General features: G+C 43.8%; 1 protein-coding gene across 2 annotated transcripts in view; it reads right to left on the reverse strand.

Moving 5' to 3' along the window:
• Positions 1 to 54: 54 nt before the first annotated feature.
• Positions 55 to 23914, reverse strand: part of MTMR2 (myotubularin related protein 2) — a 64640-nt gene continuing 40780 nt past the window's right edge. For both annotated transcript variants that reach the window (XM_064645122.1, XM_064645123.1), the window contains exons 4-15: positions 22867 to 22961; positions 22579 to 22689; positions 20415 to 20516; positions 19638 to 19721; positions 12378 to 12527; positions 11403 to 11591; positions 9044 to 9229; positions 7957 to 8163; positions 6298 to 6390; positions 4633 to 4746; positions 3066 to 3242; positions 55 to 2081 (exon numbers count right to left, since the gene is read on the reverse strand). In XM_064645122.1, coding sequence (XP_064501192.1) covers positions 1920 to 2081; positions 3066 to 3242; positions 4633 to 4746; positions 6298 to 6390; positions 7957 to 8163; positions 9044 to 9229; positions 11403 to 11591; positions 12378 to 12527; positions 19638 to 19721; positions 20415 to 20516; positions 22579 to 22689; positions 22867 to 22961 — 1670 coding nt within the window. In that variant the 3' untranslated portion in view covers positions 55 to 1919. The remainder of the gene's footprint in view (positions 2082 to 3065; positions 3243 to 4632; positions 4747 to 6297; positions 6391 to 7956; positions 8164 to 9043; positions 9230 to 11402; positions 11592 to 12377; positions 12528 to 19637; positions 19722 to 20414; positions 20517 to 22578; positions 22690 to 22866; positions 22962 to 23914) is intronic.

Consider the following 23914-nt stretch of genomic DNA (forward strand, 5'->3'; position numbering starts at 1 on the left):
TGTTCTCCAAGTCCTTTGGAGGACCACACTGTTGAAAGTAAGAGCACAGGAATGTTACCCTTTTATCAGTTTTTATTAGTGTTAACGAAAACAAACAGCCTTCATCAAGAAACAAAATATACACACATAGTCAGTTTGCTAATATGGAAGAATGCTATGAACCATCTTGTATAATGATTGTACGTAAGAGCAGATCTGCCCTTTACCTTAAAAGCAAATCCAAGTCCTTCAGAAGTATTTTGTGTGGATTCTTTTGCACTATTGAACCATAATGTCTCAGGCCACCCTATAACAAATGTGCTGATGCTGTACAGCTGTTTTCATCTTGTCAGAAGGTGGCTGTGGATTTCTCTGTAAAGCATGGAGATGGTGATTGCAGTAGTATAGCAGGAAAAAGTGGAGGCTGCAGGGGGAAATTACTGTTACTGCCTGGGAAGGAATGTGGCTTTTGAAAGGCAGTATCTTATGTGGAAATTGGTCCACTCTTGTACTCTCTTGGAGAGTCCTTCTCTAGTGGAAGAGCAGCTGAGTGAAGCAGCATGCTGACAGGTGACCACAGTATAGGATCCTGTCATAAAAGAGCAACACAAGAACCCCCACCAAGCAGTGCCCTCCTCCTTAGCATGGAAGTGAGAAGCAGCCTTGCACATAGCTAAGTGCCTTCCCTGTAAGCCCAATCTTCTACAGCCCTGTGTTTACCTGTTTGGAAGAACAATGGGGAAGTCATGGTTTTACCAAGTGTGTATTTTATCCCCCGTTTTGCAGTAAAATTTTATATTAAAACTGAATTTCAACTTGAGTTTAGTCAAGTGATGCTAATTCTTGAAGTAGACTATGCTGAAAAAGGCCTAAATGTGGAGCTCAGAAACTGGCTAAGATGTTAGGTCTGCCAGAATAACCTTAAGCAGCAGTTGGAATGCAGGCAAAAAGGCGTCTTTGGTTGATGTACAGTTGTTTTCATTAATTAACAACACCAAAATACTGTAAGTACACCACTATGATCCTGCACAGAAGCATTAAAGTCACTAATTATGCTTACCCAAGCAAAATGTAATGGCTGATCCCAGCAGTTCACACATGCCCTGTGGAATTCCACTACCTTTCCCCTGGTGACTATGAGGCACAGGAGGCCAGAGGAGCTGCAGAAAGCCCAGGGGAGCCACGTTGTGCTCCTCCCTCCCTCGGAAATAAAGGTGCTTAAGTTGCATCCTGGCACACCCACTGTAAACTGTAAGTGAGATTCTAGAGTTGCAGGGATGGAAGTAAACATCCTACAAAATCAGGTCCTGTAGGTTTCTCCTCTACCATTGTGTTTATTGGGAGGAGCTGCCCTTTCTTTAAATAAGGCATCATTTGCATGGCTTCCTATGATCTAGATCAAGGTGAAAGGAGTGATATGTTTCAGACACTATCACTGCTTGTCTCCAAGTGTGCTGGCAAATGCCCTCATTCACACTGCTGTGCAGACATTAATAGCAGAGGGTTTGTGCTGTTACAGCTGCATTTCAGGCTCCAACACAAAGTCAGATTTAGTCTTTCCTTTTAGCAAAGGGGAGACCTTTCAAACTTCTGAGCTGATGTTTTTCCTCCTTAGTACTTCATTCTAGTGCAGTGTCTCTCTTTAAAGCCAAGTGATTTCCAGCACATCAGTGAGCAAAGAGCAAGCTCTAGTTTTCTTTTAGGTGGCAAGTGCAATTGGCTTGTATTATAAGCTAGCCACTGAGAAGATTAATTGCATAGGGGGCCTTGTCTGTTGTTTTTTGCTTAAGCTTTCTCTAGTGCTACAGTACTAATAAATTACCCTGGAGAGAAATAAATAAAAATAGGTTGGCATCCCCCAGGTACCATGCTGGAAATCCAGAGGGCTTCAGAAAAGTTGCCCCCATGGTCCTGGGAAGGTACTCAGCAAGAAGTCCATATTATACAACTGTCTGTACAGGAGCAACACACTGTGCAGGAGAGCCGGCTCTCTCTGAGGATGAGGTGGAACGGTTGGTGATTTCTCTCTGCAGTTCCTCTACTTTCTTCTGCAGCTCGGCCCGCTTGGCCAGAAGCTCCTTGTAGCGATTATGGACAGGTTCCTGTAAGAAAACGTGTAGCTGAGTGCTGGGAGGTAAGTGTGGAAGTGGAAGCCTGAACCACAAAACACTGTTGCTGACCTTACACGCAGCTCTGAGAGAAGGGGGGGTCATACACGAGTATTATGAGTCGCACACCTGGGGTACAAGTGTAGTTGCTCTGGCTTGGAGATGCTCATTTTGATCCAATGTGCATAGTGTAATGGTGGCTAAACAAAACAGTGTATATTTTGAAAGATGACAATTGCCAAACTGATGTTTCTGGGGGATGCTGGCCATGGCATATTGGCCTGGACGTTATTTCAGAGTTTTAGGGGAAAAAAAAATACAGATTCATCTAAATGTTTTTGCATGGTTCTGACTGTAAAGTGGTTGTTTGGTTCCTGTATCTAACACCCCAGAATTGCAAAGCTGTCAACTGCAGTTGGGCACAGAGGCAATCTGGGAAATTTTGTCCCTTCCTCCTAAAAAGTGATGTCAGCCTTCAGGGCCATGCTCAGTGTGCTTGTTTGAGGTGCCTGCCCTGGGGTGAGCCAGTGTCCCTGCTGGCTGGGGTCAGGGGTGTAACAGGGCTGCAGCCAGACCCCTGTGCCTCAGACAGCCAAAGCAAAGCACCAGGTTCTTGTTGCTAGTAGTCTAAATAGAGTCCCAAAAATCCTATCTAGAATCCTACGTCCAGGGAAGTCTTGGGATTCTTTTGCTCTTTTGTGAAGAGAATTCAGAGGTTTTTCCCATATTCTAAGTGAGAAATTTTCCAAATTGCTGAGTATATCCAGCTCCTGCAGATTTCACAAGCTGAGCACCTACACCAGCCAGCTGTAGGTGCTGCTCACTCATGCTGCCACTGCTTAAATTTAAAAACAAAAGCCTAAATTCAAATGCCAGCAAAAGTTTGTGCATCTCGTGCTTCAAAGATCTTGAACTCCAAAATAACAATATCAGTACTATCACAGAGGGAAACAGATGTAGGATTCATGGAAGACACACCTGAGGCTTCATCCTGGGGTTCCAGCGGATGTAGTAGCCGACCCACAGCTCGAGGTGGCGCATGCTGGCCACAGGATACAGGACATGGTTGGAGTAGCTCACGTACAGGGGGTTAGTAAAGTCTTCTAGTTGGCTGTTGATGTAAGACCAAAGTGATACGGTCTTTTTTGGAAGGCTCTGTAAGGGAAGGGGGTGGAGGAAGCTTTATTTGCCATACAAATTCCAGTTATCTACAAACTGTAGCAGCATAGACATATGCCTGTCATTAATACGGAGCTGGTTGCTTTTTTGTAGCTTAAAAACCCCCAAAACTGTTCTTTTGATGTGGTTATTGTACTAAAAGCACATGGATGCAGGCAGGCATACACATGCCCTGGCACAGAACAACCCCTCTTACACACCCAGCTGCCAACACAGACCAGGAATTGCCATTGGCACAGCAAGGGGACACTGGCATGTGAACCCTCAATGCTTTAGTTAAACTTCACTTCTTTAAAGTGCTCCTCAAGGACTTGCTGGAGTATTTAATTGCAAAGGAAATAAAGAAAACATTTGACTTAGGCCCTGATCGAGTGGAATAATTAGACCTGTGAATAGCCCCACTGAAACCACTGTGGAAGTACCTCCTAGATTAAGTACTTCACTAGGCTGAGGCCTTTAAAAAAAAAAAAAAGCCACATGCAAACAGCATGCAGATTTTGTTTTCTGGAAATTACAATTATTCAATCACTGCTGATTCCAGAGAAACAGGGATCCTGATTTTACTACAGTAAAATGCTATCATTTTTATATTACAGTTAGGTTTTATTGTTTGGGGTTTTTTAACAGAAGTGCTATCAAATATGACCACATCAGGTCCACACAGCACTGCCCTAACATACTTCTCTGGTGACAGAATGCCTCATCTCTAGGTAGGTGAGACTGAGTGAGTGTCACTGCTTTTTCTTCTGATTCCAGACTGGGTCTGAATGTACACATCTATATGCTCCTCCCTTGGCAAATAAACCTCAACCAGACTGCAGGGCAGAGCTGGCTTGTGGCAGGACATAGAGGCACGTCCTTACTAATACTAGGAGCATTGTCATCTCCAGGAAAAATGCAAGCACAGCAAAGACACACATTAAGACCAGTTATGTGCAGTTATGTGTGCAGAATGACAGCACACTCTTTGTAGTTAAAAGCACCTGAAAGGAACCACTTCAAGGAAAATAAGATGACAGAAAGGTACCAGTTTCCACAGAAAAGGCTACATTAAACTAAAGTTCAAAGCAAAACTGCATTTCCACTACCTGGGAGACACTAGGAGCTCTTCAACCATAGTGAGCAACTGGAAGTGGAAGCACTGTGCAAAAGGGAGATGGTGTTGCTCTGAAATGTGAAGTTTCCAACAGACAGCAGGCTGTGCAAACAGGAAAACCCCAGGTCCCAGCTGTTGAGACAGGGCTTGGCATTTCCCAGACCCACATCTACCACTATATTTGAGTGAGGAACCAACTTCCCTAGCAATATGTGGTGAGCTAAAGCCATCCCAGGAACAGGCTTTCACCTCGGAGAAAAGCCGTCTTACCTCTTTCACTCTCTGCTGCTCACTGCTGCACAGGAAGGTCCCAAACAAACAGCTGTACAGGTGATCCAGGATGGTGATTAGGAAGTACTCATTGAATTCAAATGCTGTAGGAAACTTCAGTCAGAAACAGAAAATTAGGTTGGGATTTTAAAACAGGAAAATAAACTTTTTTCCCACTCTGTAGTCTTGGTAAGGAGTTGGCCTCTTGATTTGTCCCTGTTCCCTGCCTGGCTGGATATTCAGGGTCATATTTGCTCCTTCTAGAAGCAAGAGTTTCTCTCTTGGAAAGCGGCTTTGCAGTTGCAGAGAGGAATTTTGAGCAAAAGCCAGAGGTCTGAAGGGTTAGACCACTGTGTTTATACACACTCAGTGCTGCTTCAAATTGAAGCTTGCCCTGCTATGTCTGCCCCTCATGACAGACCATGCAACCAGACTGTGAACGAAAGGCACATGTCAAATAATGCATTTAAAAAGTGGAAATTTCCCAGGGCCAAAGGGAAATAACTCGTGTGTGTAACACAGCACTTCCCAGAGGGAACAGCAGGGAGGAATCTTGCAGGTCAGCAGGAGGAACAGGTGTATGAGCACAGGCCATGTTGTTGAAGTTCCATGCAGAAACAATCAGACCCGAGACAGGGGGAACTGAAGCTCCACAAAGGGTCACTAAGAATACATGCACTGAACTGCAAACACACGCTGGGGCAATGAAGAGGAGAGAAGGAGGCCGCCTTCTCTCACAACCATCCTTCTCTTCCCAGGCTGCCCCAGTTGCAACATCCTGACCTCACCAGCTGCAGGTCAGGATGCCTGCTTTTAGGAGCAATGAAGGAGAGCATGATGAAAGTGACTTCAGTGATGGTAAAGCCTCTTTTTCTCTCCGTGTGCGTATGGTATGCTTCATATATAGTGGCATCCTTCTTTCCTATTTCTCCTGGTTTAATCCATGATAAGCCTAATTTTTTTTCACTGAACTGCCTGACCACAGCTGACATTTGTGCCACAGAAGACACAAAAAACTTCCCAGGTCCCATATACCTGGGGAAAAACCTCCCAAACATAGGAGAACTCTCCTGGACTGTACCTTTGCCACATCCAGCCTGAAGTGAGGCACTCAGCTCTGTACATCATGTATGAATTGGGAGCAGTACGTCTGCCTTCAGAGGAAGCTAAAATAGAGCATGTCTTGCTGCAGGTTTGGTTATGGGATCAGCTTGAGCAGAGGCAACAGGGATCTGTCTGCACCCACCCTGCTTGGGACTTATATTAGCAAGACAAGTCACTTATGCTTCTGAAGGCACAGTGGGCTACTGAGGATGGCTGGGATGTCTGTTCCTGCCTATGCTAAGTGTGAAGCAGCTGTCACCTTTTTCAGGATGATGCAAGCTTCTCCTAAGCTCACATTTATTCTAGCAGCATGTGGGTAAGCAGCACCCACTGACAAAGTCATATGATGCAAGCCAACATTGTGGTCTTCCAATGCACTTGTGCATTCAGGCCCTTTGCTAAACAGACTCCCCAAAAACTTGTTGCCAGAGTCAAAACAGGAGTACAAGTCCAGGAAGGAGAGCCTGTAATGGTCAGTTTGGAAATCATTCCTGTGTCCAGACACTGTGCCATGTCTTGGTACACTGGCTTTGTAGACACATGTGCCACCCAGCAATTTACCTGTCTTGTCATTTGCCAGACACAGTCGATGAACTGGAGGAAGACAGGAGAGCGATCAGCGTCTGCATGATTCTTATCTCCATGGCCAACCCTCTGAAACAGAGCAGGACAAAGAACAGGAGTTGCACAGGGCTTCACAGGGAAGCTGCTGGGATTTCCTGCCAGTCACTCAAACCTTTACCAACATCTTTAAAAAGCTTCAAACGAGTCTTGATTTTGCTTTGTCCATATCAGTGAGTAAAGGAGGAAAGGACAACTACTCCCGTCATGTCTGAAGTGAAAATTCTTTATGGGGATATTTTCGTGCTAAATTAAAACAAGAGCTGTTTGAGTAGAGGCTCCAGATGCTGTGCTGGCACTGATTTCAGTTAAAAGCTAAAGTTCAGAAGGAAAAAAAATGAGAATGCTTTTTGCTTCAGTTGCAGCTGTCGTCCTGGCTACTTCAGTAGTACATTGTGCTCGATCTAAACGCTACCTACAGGCACGGCATGTGGCGATAACTGTCACGCAACACCTCGCAGCTTCCAAGTGCTGTACAAACACTAGCCCAGCCCATCTCCAGCCACCTCAAGAGAGGCAGTGATGACACTTTTCCCAGAAGTAGGTCTCCAACCCTGACCATGCTGTGTGGCCAAGACGTGAGGCAGGATTCCTCATAACTACTATAGTACATTAATGGTTATGTATTACCAGGAGCCCCAAGTACCGTACAAAGAACATGTATGTAACAGAGATCTCTACCTCTTCCTTAATGCTGTTCACCCCTCACCAAAGGAAATCACTATCATTATCTTCCTTGTCTAGACAGGGAAGAAGCTAAAACAGTTGTTGTTCAAACACCAGATAACAAGTTTTGCTGCAGCAGAACCTCAGTTGCTTTAGTGCCTCAGTTTCCCCACCTTCCTCAGAGTATTTGACAATGCAACTCATCACTGCAAGTGCTGTAAAAAGACGTTGCTCTAGCCCTTGCCAAAATTAAACAACCACTAGAAAACAGCTACAAGCAAAACACAATAGGAACAAAGACTGAAAGAATACTACTGAAAGGCTCTCTCAGTTCCCATCAGTGCAAACCATAACAAATTGCTGTGTCACAAGCCCACAAAGCTGCCTCTCTGCCAGCTACAGGGACACAACCACAAGCTACTCTTGGTCCAGGCTCAAACTGCTGATCAAACCTAGGCAATTAGAAGCCTCCACAAAAATAAAGTGTGCCTGAAGAAAACGTGAGGTCAAGGTCATAACCAAATTCTCCAAACTCTTCAATACCAAGGCATTTCTGATGACAGTGGCCTAACAGTCTCAGAAAATAGAATGAACTGTAAAGGAAGAAAAAAATACCCCAGTGGTCTCAGACAACTCCCAGCAGAAATGCCAACCCTGCACCCAAAGCACACTGTTAGTTCAAGCCTAATCATGGAAACATGACATGTCAGTCAAGACACCTGAGAGATTTAATACCTCCTGTGCCTCCTACCTAACCAATACAGTACACAAGGAAGTTAAAAGATTACTGGAATTATAGGCAGAAAACAGCAGCAGCATCTTTCACCTGTCTTCAGCCAGGAAACTTCTCACAAGAACGGCTAAACTCCTTTGAAATCCTTCAAGGGGGACAATAACTTTCCATATAGTGCCTTCCAAGGGCTAGTGACTCACCATCTGAAATCTGTGGCCAAAGCTTAGCCACTCCTTCTCCACCAGGACTTCAAAGCCCCTGATAGTTCGGTAGTAGCCATCCAACATGAGCAGAGAGAGAGAGGTGAGCTGGGCTGTCCGGTCCCAACCATCACTGCAATGTACAACCACAGATGTCTTTCCTGACTCTACTTTGTCAGCAATCCGGAGGGCTCCAGCAAGAATGAGCTAGGACAAGGAAAAAAACAAATTACAAAACCTCTTTGGAACAGAAACTATGAATGAAAAATGCCTAGTGACAACACAGGACAAACCAAGGGCTCTGTTTGCCTCAAGCAGAATGGTAAATCAGTTCCAACTACTTTGTAACTAGGACAGCAAACTGTGAACACATGTTTTAGTCAAACAAGATGACAACACAACTATACTGTAGTTTAAGCACAACTCTAGAAGAGCCTTTGCTTAAGCTCAGTCCTTGGACAGGTCAGGATTTAAACACAGGAGTATTTTGTGTGTGACATGAATACAAAATGGCCATCACCTTGCAGCTGCTCCAGGAGCAGATCTGCCCCTGTCTGCTTTAGCAGAGCAACAACGTAAACTGGACATTTTTAGAAGAGAAAGAACTTAATTTGAAAACCAACATCTGCAGAAGTTGAAACATTTTGCCTCCTCATTCTGACTCTGCTTGGATTCCTGAAAGGCTGACAGGGCACAAACTCCCAGCATTTGCTGGTCTGGACCAGGCAGTAACACTAGGATGACAAGGATCCCTGAGTCAAGACCTTGGAAACTCTGGGACTCCTGAGCTCTAACCAAAATTTTCACAGGAACACATTACCCAGGAACACTTCATTTTGGAATACTTCATTTCCAAAACACCATCTTTCAGTATTTCAGGCCCCTCTCTTGTCCCTCTTCCATTCTCAAGATTCCTCACTCCAAGAAACTATGGTTTCAGTTGTTCACAAATAGAAAACAAATTCTAAGTCTTTAAATTTACCATGAATTGAAAATCCTGGAGTTAGCTCTGGATATCTTTCCAGTGAACAGACTGGTAAGGACTTGTGGTTGCTCAGCCACATGCACTGGATGCAGACATGCATACCTTGATATGCTCTAGCCAGTGAGTTGACTCTAAATTAGACAGCCAGTGAGTCTCCTCGATATTGGGATACACAATTTCTTTCAGTTTTCTCAGCGACTCTCTCATAACATGAATATTGTGAATGTCCAGGAACACTAATTCTGCATTCTGATAGGCATCCTCGCTCTCATAGCCCCCTCCTTTAGCCTGAAGAACAAAATCCACAGACAAATCATTAAGCAAAAAAATATTTTATACTTTATCCCGGTCATTTTTCCTGAGCAAATAGCAGCTGACAAAATACCACAGGCTACCTAAAGCAGGCAGAAAACACTGGCTTTATCTTACAACTGGGACCAAACATGTACACGTGCACACTTTGTGTCTCTTTCCTGCAACAGCTAATGAATGCTATAACTTTTACCAAAGAATACCACATTACAAGCCTTCTTTTCCTCTGTAATTATCATTTATCTCCATTCAAGTTGCTAGCTCATTACATTCGTTATTCTATCATTTAAAAATTTAACATACTATTATAGGAGTATAACCCACACACTAATTGCCTTTCCTAAGCAGTGGGAAAGGCAGATTTAAAAAAAAAAAAAGAGAAAAAATGAGCTTTAGTGCAACAAAGCGGTTCTACCATTAATACAGAGCTTAAAGTGATGGCATGAAACACAATTTTTAAAAGGGTAGAAAGATGGACCCTGAAACTACTGACCTGTCCGCCTCACCTCTGTGCCTGGCAAGATCATGGAAAAGATCCTCCTGGAAGCTATGCTATAACACATGGAGGACCAGGGGGTGATTTGAGACAGCCAGCACAGCTTCAGCAAGGGCAAGTCCTGCGTGGCCAACAGTTGGGTGGATGAGGAATTGGATAGTCACAGCCAGAGGGTAGTCGTCAATGGCTCAATGTCCAGTGAGTGACAAGTGGTGTCCCTGAGGGGACATCACTGGTATGTGGACCAGTGTTATTTAATACCTTCATCAATGACACAGACAAAGGGATCAAGTGCACTCTCAGGAATTTTGCAGATGACACCAATATGAGTGGTGATGTTGACATACCTGAAGGATAGGATGCCATCCAGAGGGACCTGGAGAGGCTCAAGAAGTGGGTCCATGGGAACCTCATGAGGTTTAACAAGTCCAGGTGCAAGGTGTCACCTGTGTCAGGGCAACCCCTGGTACCAACACAGGCTGGCGGATGAGGAAAATGAGAGCAGCCCTGCAGAGAAGGACTGAGGGGTGCTGCTGGATGACAGGCTGGGCATGAGCTGGCAATGTGTGCTTGCAGCCCAGGAAGCCAATTGTATCCTGGGCTGCATAAAAACCCAAATGGCCAGCAGGTGATTGTGCTCTGAGGGTGGTGATTCTGCCCCTCTACTGTGCCCTTGTGAGACCTCACCTGGTGTACTGCATTCAGTTCTGGAGTCCTCAGCACAGGAAAGACATGGAATTGTTGGAGTGAGTCCAGAGAAGGACCACAAAAATGACCAGAGAGCTTAAGCACCTCTCCTATGAGAAAGGTTGAGAAGTCTCCGGGGAGACCTTATGGCAGCCTTCCAGTGCTTAAAGGGGGCTTACAAGAAAGATGGGGACAGATGTTTTAGTAGGGCCTGGTGTGACAGGACAAGGGCTAATGGTTTAAAACTAAAAGAGGGTAGATTCAGACTAGATATAAAGAAGTTTTTTACACTGAGGGTGCTAAAACACTAGAAGAGGTTTCCCAGAACAGTGGCAGATGCCTCATTCCTGGAAGCATTCAAGGTCAGGAAGGACAAGGCTCTGAGCAACCTGGTCTAGTGGAAGATGCCCTTGCCCACGGCAGGGGAAGGTTGGACTAGATGACCTTTAAAGGTTTTTTCCAACCCAAGGAATTCTATGATTCTACAACAGCAGAAGGAACAGAGGAACATTCCTAGACATTAGCTATCCCCAGCTATATTTTGAAATAAAAATCATGATGCCTGATTTTCAGAAGTACTGAGTATCCCCTGCTACCATCACAGTTAACAGGGACAGAGTGCTGGTGCTTTTAAGAGGAAGCAGCCTTCTAACCATGTGAAGTGGAAAATGGTGATACACAAGATCCAGAGGGTTAGAGTTTGACCTCAGTATTACTTCATTTTTTGTCCCCCTTGCAATTTCATTTCCCATCCAAGATTAATATAATGGATCTTTAGTAGTCACATTGATATCTTACAAATACCAGTGCAGGTATAAAAGTCTGTCTAGAGAATCAGCTCATTGCATGCAGATTTGCCCAAGGGAAAACCCTCTTGTGATCCTTAAGAATAATATGAAGCTGAGGTGAGAAACGTGCTCTAAATTATTACATTCCCAGTTTTAGACAGAGGAAAAAGCACCCGACCTTATTGGCTACAGCATTCACACTAGGCCTTGCATCAAATATGAAGATTTTATGAGACTGAGCATTAGAATCCATGATGGCTTGAAGGTACTTTTCATCTTCCTTGCTTCGCTTGCCGCTCACTCCCACCATTGGCTGGCTACAGCGAGTGATCGTCGCTTGACTTTCTGGGTGAATCCATGACAAGACCTTTGAAAACAAATGGGAAATAAATGAAGGGAAAATGGGATTCATTAAACTAGTGAAGTGTTTCATCTGTAATGGCTTGGTCTGGGATCCCATCATGTATTAGCTGGTTCCAGAAGGCTGGATTCTACTAAATCACGACTGAATGAAAGAACAAACTCTTCTGTCCTTATTCATTCTTGTGGCATTCCCAAAGTTTGAACAAACAAAAGGTGACCAAATAATTTAAGTTTGACTTTTAAATATGATGCAAACTGTTTTTCTGGCTGTTGTGTGAGTCACTGTGTAGGCTATGTCTTACTTTATGTTATACCATGTCAAAGTTAAGTACTTTAGGAACAGATAGAATTTTCTACAAACTTTAGAAGTAAACCAGTACATTTTCAGTTACAGCTGAAATAATCATCATAATAATGTATTTTGTCTTAATTTCATTTAACAAGCATTCTCATCAAGAGTATCACTAAGTATTCCTCTATCTGGCCAGACAGTTGTAAGGAGCCCAATAGGGCTGCTTTGTGTTTCTCAGGAATGGAACGGAGATTTGGTCTGAGTTGAGCTAAATTATCTTATCTTCTCATTTTGGTTTAGTCTACATCTCTTTCACAACAGTAGTTCCAGCAGATACTGCTGCTTTTCTAAGTCCTCAAACGTGTTGCTGCGACTTTTATTATCCACTGACCATTTACTGGCTCCCTGCAATCTACAAAGCCTGATCTTGGTATTATTTATTGCCCAAAGGTATGTGTAACAAAACCATATCAAAGTGGCTTCCTTTGTCCCACTCACTGGTATGCGTCCTCTTGATCTGAAAGATGCTACTCTCTTTAATTCTTCATCGGGAATGTTTACAGGCACAGCTAGAATGGCAGGGTACGTATCACAAAGCTCATAGCGCTCATTAATCTTGGTCAGCCTCCAGCTTTCATTGGGAATTCCCTAAAGAGGAAACAACAGCACGTTAGCAAATGAGTTGCTCTGAGACCTTAGCACAGTCAAATCCCCAGACCTGAAATTCAAGGCAATTTTTGTTAATGAAGGACATTTAGGGCTGGCACCTGGGAATGCATTATCTCGGTAACTTGCATTTCATGCCTCTTCCCAGAGAGGTGGATTATTTTGCTCAGGTCACTGAAGAACAGGGAAACTAGAATACTCCAGGCTGGGTCACCTTGGCAAAAGATCTGTGGAGGCTACAGATGTAGCAACACAGGTGATCCCCCTGAGTGTATCTTTAAGATACCTCCTGGTCTCACCATGGGCTCACAGGAGAGCCAGGAGCAGGACAGAACGTGTGACCAATTTACCTCTCTCTTAGCACTTAGCTCAAACGTGGTGGGTGGAAACTGGGGATGCAAAATGGAGATACCAGATAGGATGGAGGGGAGGGGAAGAAGGGAGAACAGGCAGTAAAACACCCCCAAAAAGTCAGTCTGGTTTGGGCCTTGTTGAGTGTTTGTGGCACAACTGTGGAATCCTCTAAAAACACCAAAAACTTAATAATTTTATGTCTCTGGCTGCATGACTGTATGTGATGTGCAAGTCCCATGTTTCTGTCAGACTAAGATCGCCTTTTGTACTAGTATGGCTTGGGCTGGGAGAGCAGGGAAGCTACGTACACACACATATCACTGAGCTCAGTGTGCCCTGATGGGGAAGCCACTCAACAGCTTCCCAGACAACAACCTTCAGGTAACATCTGAAGCACAATGGGGAGGATCCTGACAACCTGCAGACTTGGTTTGGCTGATGCTGGAAACGAACAGATCAACATGGAGTGGCTGGTACAGCGTGCCTGCAAGGAGAGACTTAAACAGACACTTGCTGCAGCAGGGGTGAGCACCGACACAAAGCATCTCTGTGGGGAAGACACATCTGCTCTCTGAACATGGCCAGACTGCTAAGCACAGAGTGTGTTTTAGGGGAACATCAACTCTTAAAACAATACATGCTTCTGTTCTAATAAACAGTACTTCATTTTAAGGAGGGTGGTGGGACAGTGATCACCACTGTCGTGGCTCGCACAGGAAATAAATGACAAATCTAACACAAGTCAGACGAGCTGTGGTAATTATGGCTGACCCACACAGACGGCAGCCGGTTCACCATCACAGCAGTGAGTCATGCTGTCAAAAGAGGTCATGGTTAAAAATCTGAAGGGAGGACAGACCTTCTGTCTAATACCAGTCACACACCCTGCTTGTGAACCACCCCTCTGCTGGGGCCCTCCCAGGGAAGGAAATGTTACTACAAGGAATCAGCAGAGCTGCCAGGATCATGAATACCCCAAAACCCTAAAGGAAAGCTATTTTTGGCAGTCTGAAGCCAAAGAATTGGCAGAAACAGGCATCAAGCAATGTGTATACACAGTCCAAGCTTATTGACGGGTGGAACATGCTCAGTCTACCTGCTGGGTCCACCAGCTCTGCTGTCAACCAGGGAACAAATAGCAAGACTCTTGCTCTTAGCTGTGCATCAGCTGTAAACAAGCCGGTTACTGCCTGGAAGTGGACTAATGGCAAATTAGTTTCCAGTCCTGTCCTAGTAAGTACATGCAACGGATCCATCAGCAAGACTTGGGGATTTCACCTCCCCCAAATCTGAATGAAAAGTACACTGTCAGCACAGTCTTGGCAAGGAAAATGGGAGCTGACAAGCAGCTACATGGAAAAAGGGCTCCTTTTCATTCTGCCCCGCAACTCTACCAGTGCTCACAGAGAAGATTAAGCAGTGGGCACTGCAAAGCACCCTCTGCAGAGTGCTGGGCAGAATAGCTTCAGCACACACTGCTTGGGCCAGAACTGAGCTCTAAAGCTCTCCAAAGCTCTAAGACTTTCATCTGTCACACTGACAAATTTGCAGGAAATCTTTCCTCTGCAATAGCCCAGACCAGAAAAATCCATGACAAGCCCCCAAAGAAAGAAAAAGACGCCATGTGTCAGCACTCAGATTTCCTTTGAATCATGGGGAATGTCTGTTTTCCCCCAGCACAGGAGCCTTGAATCACAGCACCACCCAAAACGCTTTGAATTTGGATCGTGACTTTCTCTAAGGACTGGAAGCAAACAGAAATAAGCCAAGTGGGCTAGAAGAGAAGCTGAATTTGCATGTTCCCAGGACGTTTGCCATAATGCAGAGTAGCTTCTGCATTTATTCGTGCTCCTTCAGATTTGCCCTTTCTCCAGCTGGAATCAATAGAAACAGATAAACGTGATATAAAGCACACTAGTATTTCCTCATCTAAGATGCATTTCACTGCTTCCTGGTAAGTTTTAAGCACCCAAAAGCCTACTATCAAACCACACTGTTACAGATATAACTCAAGAAGCCTCTGCAGGCTAAGGAATGGCTCTGGGAGCTGCCTGCTTGTGCACCTGCAGGAGGAACCCAGGTGTGCCTCGCTAACAGCAGGTTGTGATCATTCTGAAGCTGCCAGGGCACACGGCTGTTGGGTGTCCACATTAGTGACCAAAGGCCGCTGCAAAAGGTCTGTCTTCCTCAGGTAAAATAATGCTGCTAGCAGACCCTGATTTTAGGGGAATTCACATGTTTGGTGGCTGCGAGAGGGCACACCAAGGAAGGCAGTACAGCCACATCCACAGTCATAAATTAAATGTCCCACGAACATTCTCACTGAGACCAGGTGAAACAATGCACCTCACACCCGTGCTATTCAACTCATTTATTCTCCAAACAGGATATAGTTCGTCCAAACTGCCTCCTGGTGATCTTCGGCTTGTGTCAGCCTCTGACACATGGCTAGGTTTAAGAGCAGGCTTTGCAGCCCTCCCTCTTGGCTTGCCTGGCCAGGAAAGTCTCTACAGAAGCATTCTCTGAGGCAGTGAGCACTAATGTTCAGCCTCGTAGCTAGTTAAATCTCAGCTATCTTTTTTTCTGTGTTAGTCAGTAAATAACTGGTTTGTACTCTCCATTTGCATACATTTTGCTGGAAGAGTATCTTTGTGCATGGCTAAAGGTGCTCAAACACACCCAGTCAAAAGAGGGATGGTAACAGCCTGGACTGAAGCTATGCGTGGAACTTGCAATGAAGGTGCCCCAGTGCTTGGGAACACTACTTACAACTGTATCATCTAACCATAGAGACACAGCCCTTGTGTCATCTTCACACACAAACTAGACTTAGTTTCCCTCTGGATAGTCATTCATGCCTTACTTTAATGACCTGTGCTCAGTTATCACTTAATTTAGACACATTGTAGAAGATGGAGTGTCTTCGTTTGCAGGGAAAAACTGCTGAAGCCACAACGGCATGGCACTGAAACCACTACCTTGCAAAGCACATGTTTAAGGTTAAGCACATGAGGATCTTCCACTGACAGGAAAAAAAATTATTTCCTTGCTGGAATTACACACAGTCACATCTCTCTGTGGGATCCAGCAGATCGACTCTGAGTTTAGCTATGTAGGTGCACCTTGATCTGCAGCAGGCAAGGCAGGAAGGGTCCTGAGTTACACACCAGCAGTGTCTCTCTCAAACCAGGAAGCTGAGCACATTGGCTGAGGTGCATCCCTACACCAACACAGGACATAGCTGCACAGCCAAGCTGGTCCCTCTGCCATGTACTCAGCCCATGTTGTGTCCACTTAGCACAAGAGAGCTCTGATCTGTTCTGCAGTAGGGACATACCTAGCATAAGCAAGACCTCAGTTAGACCATGGGACATTTAACAGTTCGATTCTCACTTTACTCCGCTTCGTTACACCCAGCAATCCTCTGCAGGATGCTGTTCTCATGCTCTACCTTTCCCACTCTGCTTGTATACTAATGCTGGGCATTTCTTTTACCCTCAAAATATGTCAGTTCTTCTGAATTACTAGTTTCTACATGTTTTCTCTGAAAGCAGCAATCACAAGCTTATACTGTGGCTACCTGGTAGATATGACCAGAGCATAGGATTGGACCAGAATGACTTCTGTAGGGAAACATTACATATTTCCTGCCTCACAACCCCTTGTAATATTTTCCAAATGCTCCCCACCTTGTTAAGGAAAATAAAGCTTTAAGTTACTCCAAAGGCATCTCAAGGCCTTTTGGTTTCAACTGTGTCTTATTCACTTTGCAATTCTGTTTTAAACTCTGCCAGCCTGCATGTAATAAAAATCAGGGAGCAATTTCAGTTTTAAATTTCATTTGCCACATGTGATTCTATTTACCAACTAAATCTCAAACCTCTCCGAGTTCCTTTTGTTCTCTACAGGTTGTTTATTACTCCCCATAGTTTTACACAATCACGGATTTTTAATAAGTTACATATTTCCATCTTTCCCAAGAATGCTAACAGAGAAGTCAGGAGTTTACTGAGTATCTTCCCTAATTGCTACAGTTGCTATCATATCAACACACTTCTATTAATCTTAATGAAAATTATAATAAATAAATCATAACACGCACAAGCTTGCCACATGTACCAGTGTAGACCACAGATCCTAGTATATATGTCTTTTCTGAATGCCTGGTAGTTGGAGTTTGCTTTTGATCCACTCCCCTCTCTCTATGACCCTGCTTCCATAGGAAAAGACTGACCTGGCCTAAGATATACCAAGTTAACATCTGGCCATACTGCTGGGCTGCTTATGCCCTAGGCCAGCTCTTCTGTAACAGTTTTTAAACCAATTCCAAAAAGTCCTGCTGATTGTGCATATGTCCTGCTTTTCTATTTCTGATCACAATTCACAGAGTCAGTGACATTATCTGATTTGATGATGCCAGTTTTGTTTCACTGTTAATGAATGCCTGCTGCCATTTCAGGACATAATCCTGATTTACTGTAGTATTTGTTATTGCTTTAGCAGAATCTGGTTGGATTAAGAAAAAAGGCTAAGACATTCACACAGATAAACTGAACATCCATAGTTATAAATGCTAGAATTAAATAAACAGACTGAAATACCTAAAAGTTTTGGAGGGGACATAAAGCATCATGCTGCAGGACCCAAATCAATCTAACAAAAGGGATGAAATTCTCCTCCTGACCACATCATAACACAAACATCTACTGCAGTACGGTTTGTCTCTCCTTCGGCAGCTGGCGTTAGTCACTTTTGAAGATAAGCTACTGGAACAGATGGATTGCGTGATCTGGAATGGTAGTGACTGTGGTCCATCATGGGTAAAATTCAGATAGGCTGTGGCTGCAAAATGTCCTGATTGGGTTCACTTTTGCAGTTACCATGTAAAGAAATGACCAAGGGCTTCAGCACCGGGACATTAGTTTGGTTTCTTGACATAAAAACAGTCAAGCAAAGTTTTTCCTTTCTACTCAAAAATGATACAAAAGCAGCATAGCACAACTACACATTCCAGTAATGTCTCGAGTTGTCATGTTTTACACACAGCAGTGCTACCTCGTGTGACAAGAAACAAAGACGCCATGGCCCGGTCTCATTTTCTTTACAGAAAGGCCACGAAGAGATGCTAATTACAAGCATGCAAATACACGTATCCTTTCACCACAAAACCAAACTCCTGCCAAATTTAAGGTACACCAGATCACAGTATAAAAACACTAATATGGACAGATAAGCTTCTATTATAAAAAAATGACATGGCAGGATTAAGAAAGTAGAATAATTTACTTGGAAATTCACAGGGGTCACCCTTCCTCCTTTCCAGGTATTGCAAGAATCTCTTTGGTACATCTGTCTTAACTGAAGCTTGGCTAAGCAAATACTGTGCTTTTCAGTGGAGATCTTTAGTTGTTACTCCAAAGTTCTCAGACCTATGAAGAAGCATCTTGCTTAAATAGCTTGGACTGCAGATCCTTCTCTATAAACAGATCTTTCCATAAAATAACCACCAAGAAAGAGGTAAATTCTAAACGAAGCAATAATCACTGCATTATCTGGTCTTGTAGCCAAAGTTGACCTTAAGATACAATATGATTACAAACGACTGGATTTTTTCTCTACTAGGATTTTGGATTGTGGCACCTCATTGCAAAACATACACTTCTTGCAATGAAGGCAGCGTACAGTAAGATACATCTCACTTTCAATTAGCAGCCTAGAAGCCAGCGATCTATCTTAGGCAGCTATTTTAGGAGAGAACAAATCACCCCCCACAGTGAAGAGCTCTCTCCCCATCTGTTAATGACAGGCCTAGATAACCAATTTAGAAGGCATGCCCAGCTTTTAGAAGACTAGAGCTAGAAAAATGAATCCTTACATTTTGGATGCCAGAAATCAGATGAACAGCTAGGTTAGGACAGAGGTCTGGGTTTGTTTCATTGTAAGAGAAAGACACAAATCTTTAAATTACATGGCTTAACATCTCTTAATTTAACAAAGGAAAATTGCTTTTATTGGCAGATCTAGATGAGACAGATGTTTACTGTGTCCAGGGCGAGCGTGTCACCAAATTGAGCTCTTTCCTCTAATTGAGAATTTTATGATAGGAGCAATTCCATTATAAAAACCAAAATTCTCTCATCTTGTCCCCCAGGGAGGACCACTCAAGCTCTTACCACAGTGTTCCTAATTGACAGCCTGTCACTTCACAATCATAAATACATTTTGACCAGTCTACTCTGGACACACTACAACTGTGTGTTCTAAGCTATGGTAAATCGCAAAACTCTCCAGGTTGATTCCTATGCCGATTCCTTATGATAATAAAGGCATTCTACTCTTATTTTTTTTCCTCCCAAGTTCATGTTTAAGACAGAAAAAAATGGAAAATATTAAAACTGATACAAGCAAAAACTGAGGTGTGAAACTCAGCAATGAGGTGTGTAACTCAGCAATGTACCTACAATGTTCCTCACTGCCAGCAGCAGCTGATGACCAAGCCAGAGCATTAGCTTCTTCTACTGAAGGCTGAAGTCAGCTCTCTGCAGCCTGAGCCAATCTCCATCAGTGGATGCTACTATCTCTAGTACTGCTGTCATCCATCACTGTAGTGTGGAGAACAAAATCCAGCCTGCACAACATTTGTCAGTAGCATCATTATCCACTCCACGTGACCTGTAACTGTATTACTGCACAGAGCCTCACTTCTGAAGAGTAGAGAGGATGTGGCACAATACCCACCTGTCTTCTGTACTCCCAAGTTGGGTCATACACTTTCCATCCATTTTCTGGGAAAACCTCTTTGTACTCAAATGCAAAAAGTGGCTGAAAGAAAGAAAATTTACCATTAAGAGCCCACTCAGAGCCCATTTAAGGATGTTTGATATCTCAAATACTAATTCATGACTGACCCTTCCTTTTTCCCCACTGAACTAACTCTTTTTTTAGGGCTTTGTGAAAAAGATTAACCCTCTTGTTGTATCAGATAACTCGTACAACAATGTACTTTCCAATACACCCCTGATCTTGCTTGCCTATTACCTAGTACTTTATGGACAAAAGGAGTTTGTTAATATGTAAGAGAATTCTTGTCCAAGTAGTTTTTTTCTTTCTTTAATAATAAACAGTTCCTTTCAACCAGCATTTGAAACAACAATTGCAGCGTCATAACATTACAGAGCAGAGGAATTGCACTTCAGATTTGGGGCAGTGCAGTCACCATTAGTTGTAAACCTCTGACGGATGTCACTGAGCTTTGACAACTTTCCCTCTGTCGCAAGGCTTCATCACTAAGTCATTCTCCACGCATGAAAGAATCCAGCCCATGGTAGTAGACTTTTCCTGTTTTCTATATGATTTAAACTCCTACCAACTTCAGTTAAAAACACACATAAAACCCACTTCTCCTCCTTCAAGAAAATGTACCCCATGTGAATGCTGTACCAAGTAGAAGGACAGAACGAAACAGTTTAGTGCCACTCTGTGTCTTTTGGTAAAAACTGAAGAGAAAACACTTACCAGGTTATTTGAAACCGGGAAAGCATATTTCATTAGGTTCTCAAATATGGACCGTCTAGTTCTCCCTTCAGGCTTATGAGCAAATCGCAAGTTTCGAATATCCTAGGATAAAACGAAAGAGGGACATCAAGTTGCAAATTTCTGAACCACTTCAAAATTCAAAGAAAATCCAAAAGCCAGAATTCAAAATAGGGTCACATCACAATGCTCCTTCTAGTACTGATTTAATACTGTACTTGGAACACTTGTACTGCAACGCTGGGCTTGGCTCAGTGGTTGTCTGCAGACTCCAACAAAGCCTGCCCCAACTGCAGAGGAGCCGAGGAAGTGCACAGGTGTTCCTGACCACAGCACCTTGCCTTCACATGAAGCTCTATACCTGCTGAAAGTCTAGGGGAGAGCCCTGCTCAGGGACAAGCTGTCTCTGATCAGCAGGACTTTGTGAGACAGATCTCCTAGCTCTCACCGAGCTCTCATGCCAAGTTGTGCCAAAGGACCACTGGAAGGGTCTGCCTCACAAAGTACCTCCACAGAGCTACTGCATGTAGGTAGCCCAAGCCCAAGCCCAGCCAGCTGGGTGCAAAGCATTCAACATCATCTCCCTTTAAAGCTTCCGTCTCTTAGAGCACTCAAGAAGATGTCTTGAAACCGAGAACTCCTCCTTCACACAGCAGTAGTTTCCTCAAAGAGTTGTAACCCAGGACCTCCTTTCCACACTCATCTACAAAATCAAATGCCAAAACTAAATAAAGCATCTCTAAGGTACCAAGTTCTTCCAGCTAAGCCCACAACTCAAACACTTGCAGTAAGCAGTTTAAAAGCCACCAGCAGAAAATGAGCTATCCAGTTCAAGCATATGAAGATTGTAAAGCAAGTTAGAGAATGAGATAAACAGATGAAGATTTTGCATCCTCACAAAAACAGATTACGCGATTGGTCTCAGACAGAGAACATTTCAGGATGTATAAGCTATATCTGCACCTCTCTGTTATTGCACTGAACTGCTCTGCATACCCTAGGCCAAGCAGGCTGGCATATATATATGCTACAAAGGGCCAAAACACTCATCATACAGTTTGTGCCCAAGTTTCCCACCCAGGCAAACAATGCAGTTCATTCAAACTTGACCATGTGTACAAATCTGCATATAAACAAAATGGCTGAGGACTAGGAATGCAGATCGAAACAGGGAACAAATCAGCTTGCCAGCACAAGCACCCCATCCCCACGCTAGCCAGGGTGGATTACGACTGCAATAGGACAAGGGAGCAGCTGGATGATTTGGTACAGACTGCATCAGCTGGTCTTGACTCAGTACACCCAAAGCCTGCCTAGCTTCCTGGTGCCTCCAAGTCACAGCAGTGACTGGAGTAGTTTGGGACTCCTTTTCATTCTGCTTTTAACCAGCAAGTGGCATTCATTCCTCTTAGCCTTCAAGGGCTCTGACAAGAGCTTTAAGCAGCCCAGGACCTGCAAGGTTCTGAATTCAGCTTGTCCTGTGTGGCCAGTGAGGCAGGCAGAGGGGCCATGCCCTGGTGAACAGCAGTGGTATGGATTTAGGAGGGAAGATGGGGGCATTATCTGCTTCGTGGGTATACAGTGAGCAGACACAAGAGGCAAATTGTTAATTTTTATTGAAGTTTGTATTACCAGTTATTCCAAGGGCTCTTGAGAGGCCCAAGTGAAATATGTACTACCTTGAAAGAAATGAAAGAACAGCCTCGAGGAGGACTGAAGGCTACTTGCGAGTCCCTCACCGCAAAGCACAGCAGCAGGTGGACATGAGCTAATGATTTAGGAGGAAGCGTGCTCCTTTCTTGCTCTTGAAATGCAAATGAGAGAAAGGCATACATACTGTATTCCACAATAGTTGGAGTCTACCTGGAATAGTATGATGGGCAACACTGAGAACTGCATTAGTAGGATGCAGGCCTAGGTTTCCCCTAGAAAGAAAAGCCACTGCCCAGCACAAAGCCTGAATAAAGGTTTGTATCTTGTCTGGTACTGGACATACTGAAAAGTACTTTTAAAATCAGATGGTTTTTGATGCCTGTGAAGTCATACTGACTGAAACATTTTGCAGAACTTCCTACAGTACTACAGAGAAAACCTGTTAAAATATATGTTCCCCTTCCCCTGCTGTAAAACACAGGTAAGAGTTTACCTTGCATACAATCTCCAGCCCATAGGAATTCTCACCACGACTGGAAGCACCTCCAATTTTCTCCACTCTGTTGATTACACCTAAAGATGCATCTAGGACAAAAGGAGGGTCCTGTAGACAGTTGAAATTTGTGAGTTTAAAAAGGGGAGGGGGGAAAATCCCCAGCTCCTGCTCCCTTATGTCTATATTTTCAAACATACAGCTACATTTCACACAGAATTACTCTCAAAGAACACCTATGTCTAAAGATTAAACAGCTAACAAAAGCAGATTATTTCAAAAGCTTACCCGTTCCATGCTTTTAAAATACAGCCTATAATTGGTAACAGTAAGGGTTCCTCTGATTGCTCCAGTGAAGGGGCAGATGTAAGTAACATCCTTAGCTTAAAAAAAAAAAAGAAAAAAAGTTGTTGATTTCATGGTTTAAATTATGGGAGAAAAATTGTAACAGCAACCATAACAGGGGGTTTTACTTTTCAGATCATGACATTAAAACAAGCTTCATCTGGGGTTCTAGCCTAGAGCCTGAGCTAATATGCAAGTTTCAGTTCTGTGGAGAAGGTAAGAGTTTGAGTAGAAGTAGTATCATCACTCAGAATCCTACATTTGCACAGAACTGCTACCCCGTAAAAAAGCCAGTGCTTGGCTGCAAACTGTTAACTCTTACCGCCAGTAGCTGAGAACACCATGCATGAAAAGAGGAGATGACTTCTGCCTGGATGCATGCCTCTGAAGCTGACAACAATCTGCATAAAAGCTAAGGATTGTCCCCAAGCTGGTTTGTGCCACCTAGGACAGAAGGTAGTTCTCCCACATGTGGTTTTTAGGGTGCTTGGGTCTTTCTGCACACTCTTGCATGCAGAGTCAGCCCTGGGATGAAGGCCCTCCTGCTGAAAGCCAGCAGAGCTACAGAGATTTGCAGCAACCATGAATCTGTACAACACCCAACTGCCGGTGATTTTAGGTCTGAAGTCAGCGATCAAGTTACTCTGCAACAATTCAATTATTTTTGAAGCTGAGTGATGGTGACTCAAAACAGTCCCCTTCTTAAAAGGCTTCAAATGTTTCTCACTTGTTTCAGCAAAAGGCTGGTTTTTCACAGCAAACACCCCTCCTAACTGCCTTTCTGTTTTACATCAATTAAAAATGCCAAGATTTAAGTTGTTCCCTCCCCACCTCTGCTGCCTATCACGTCTCCTGCCACTAAAGCAGTTGGCTGGCTGTGTCGTGGCAATGGTTTATGCTGTCACCAAGAAGTAATGACACCCCTCAAAAACACAGAGGAGATCCACTGACCAGAGCTGCCAGATCCATGAAAGAACTCCCTGGATCATCC

This window comes from Pseudopipra pipra, chromosome 2, assembly GCF_036250125.1.
Source record: "Pseudopipra pipra isolate bDixPip1 chromosome 2, bDixPip1.hap1, whole genome shotgun sequence".
In the NCBI taxonomy this organism is placed as follows: Eukaryota; Metazoa; Chordata; class Aves; order Passeriformes; family Pipridae; genus Pseudopipra; species Pseudopipra pipra.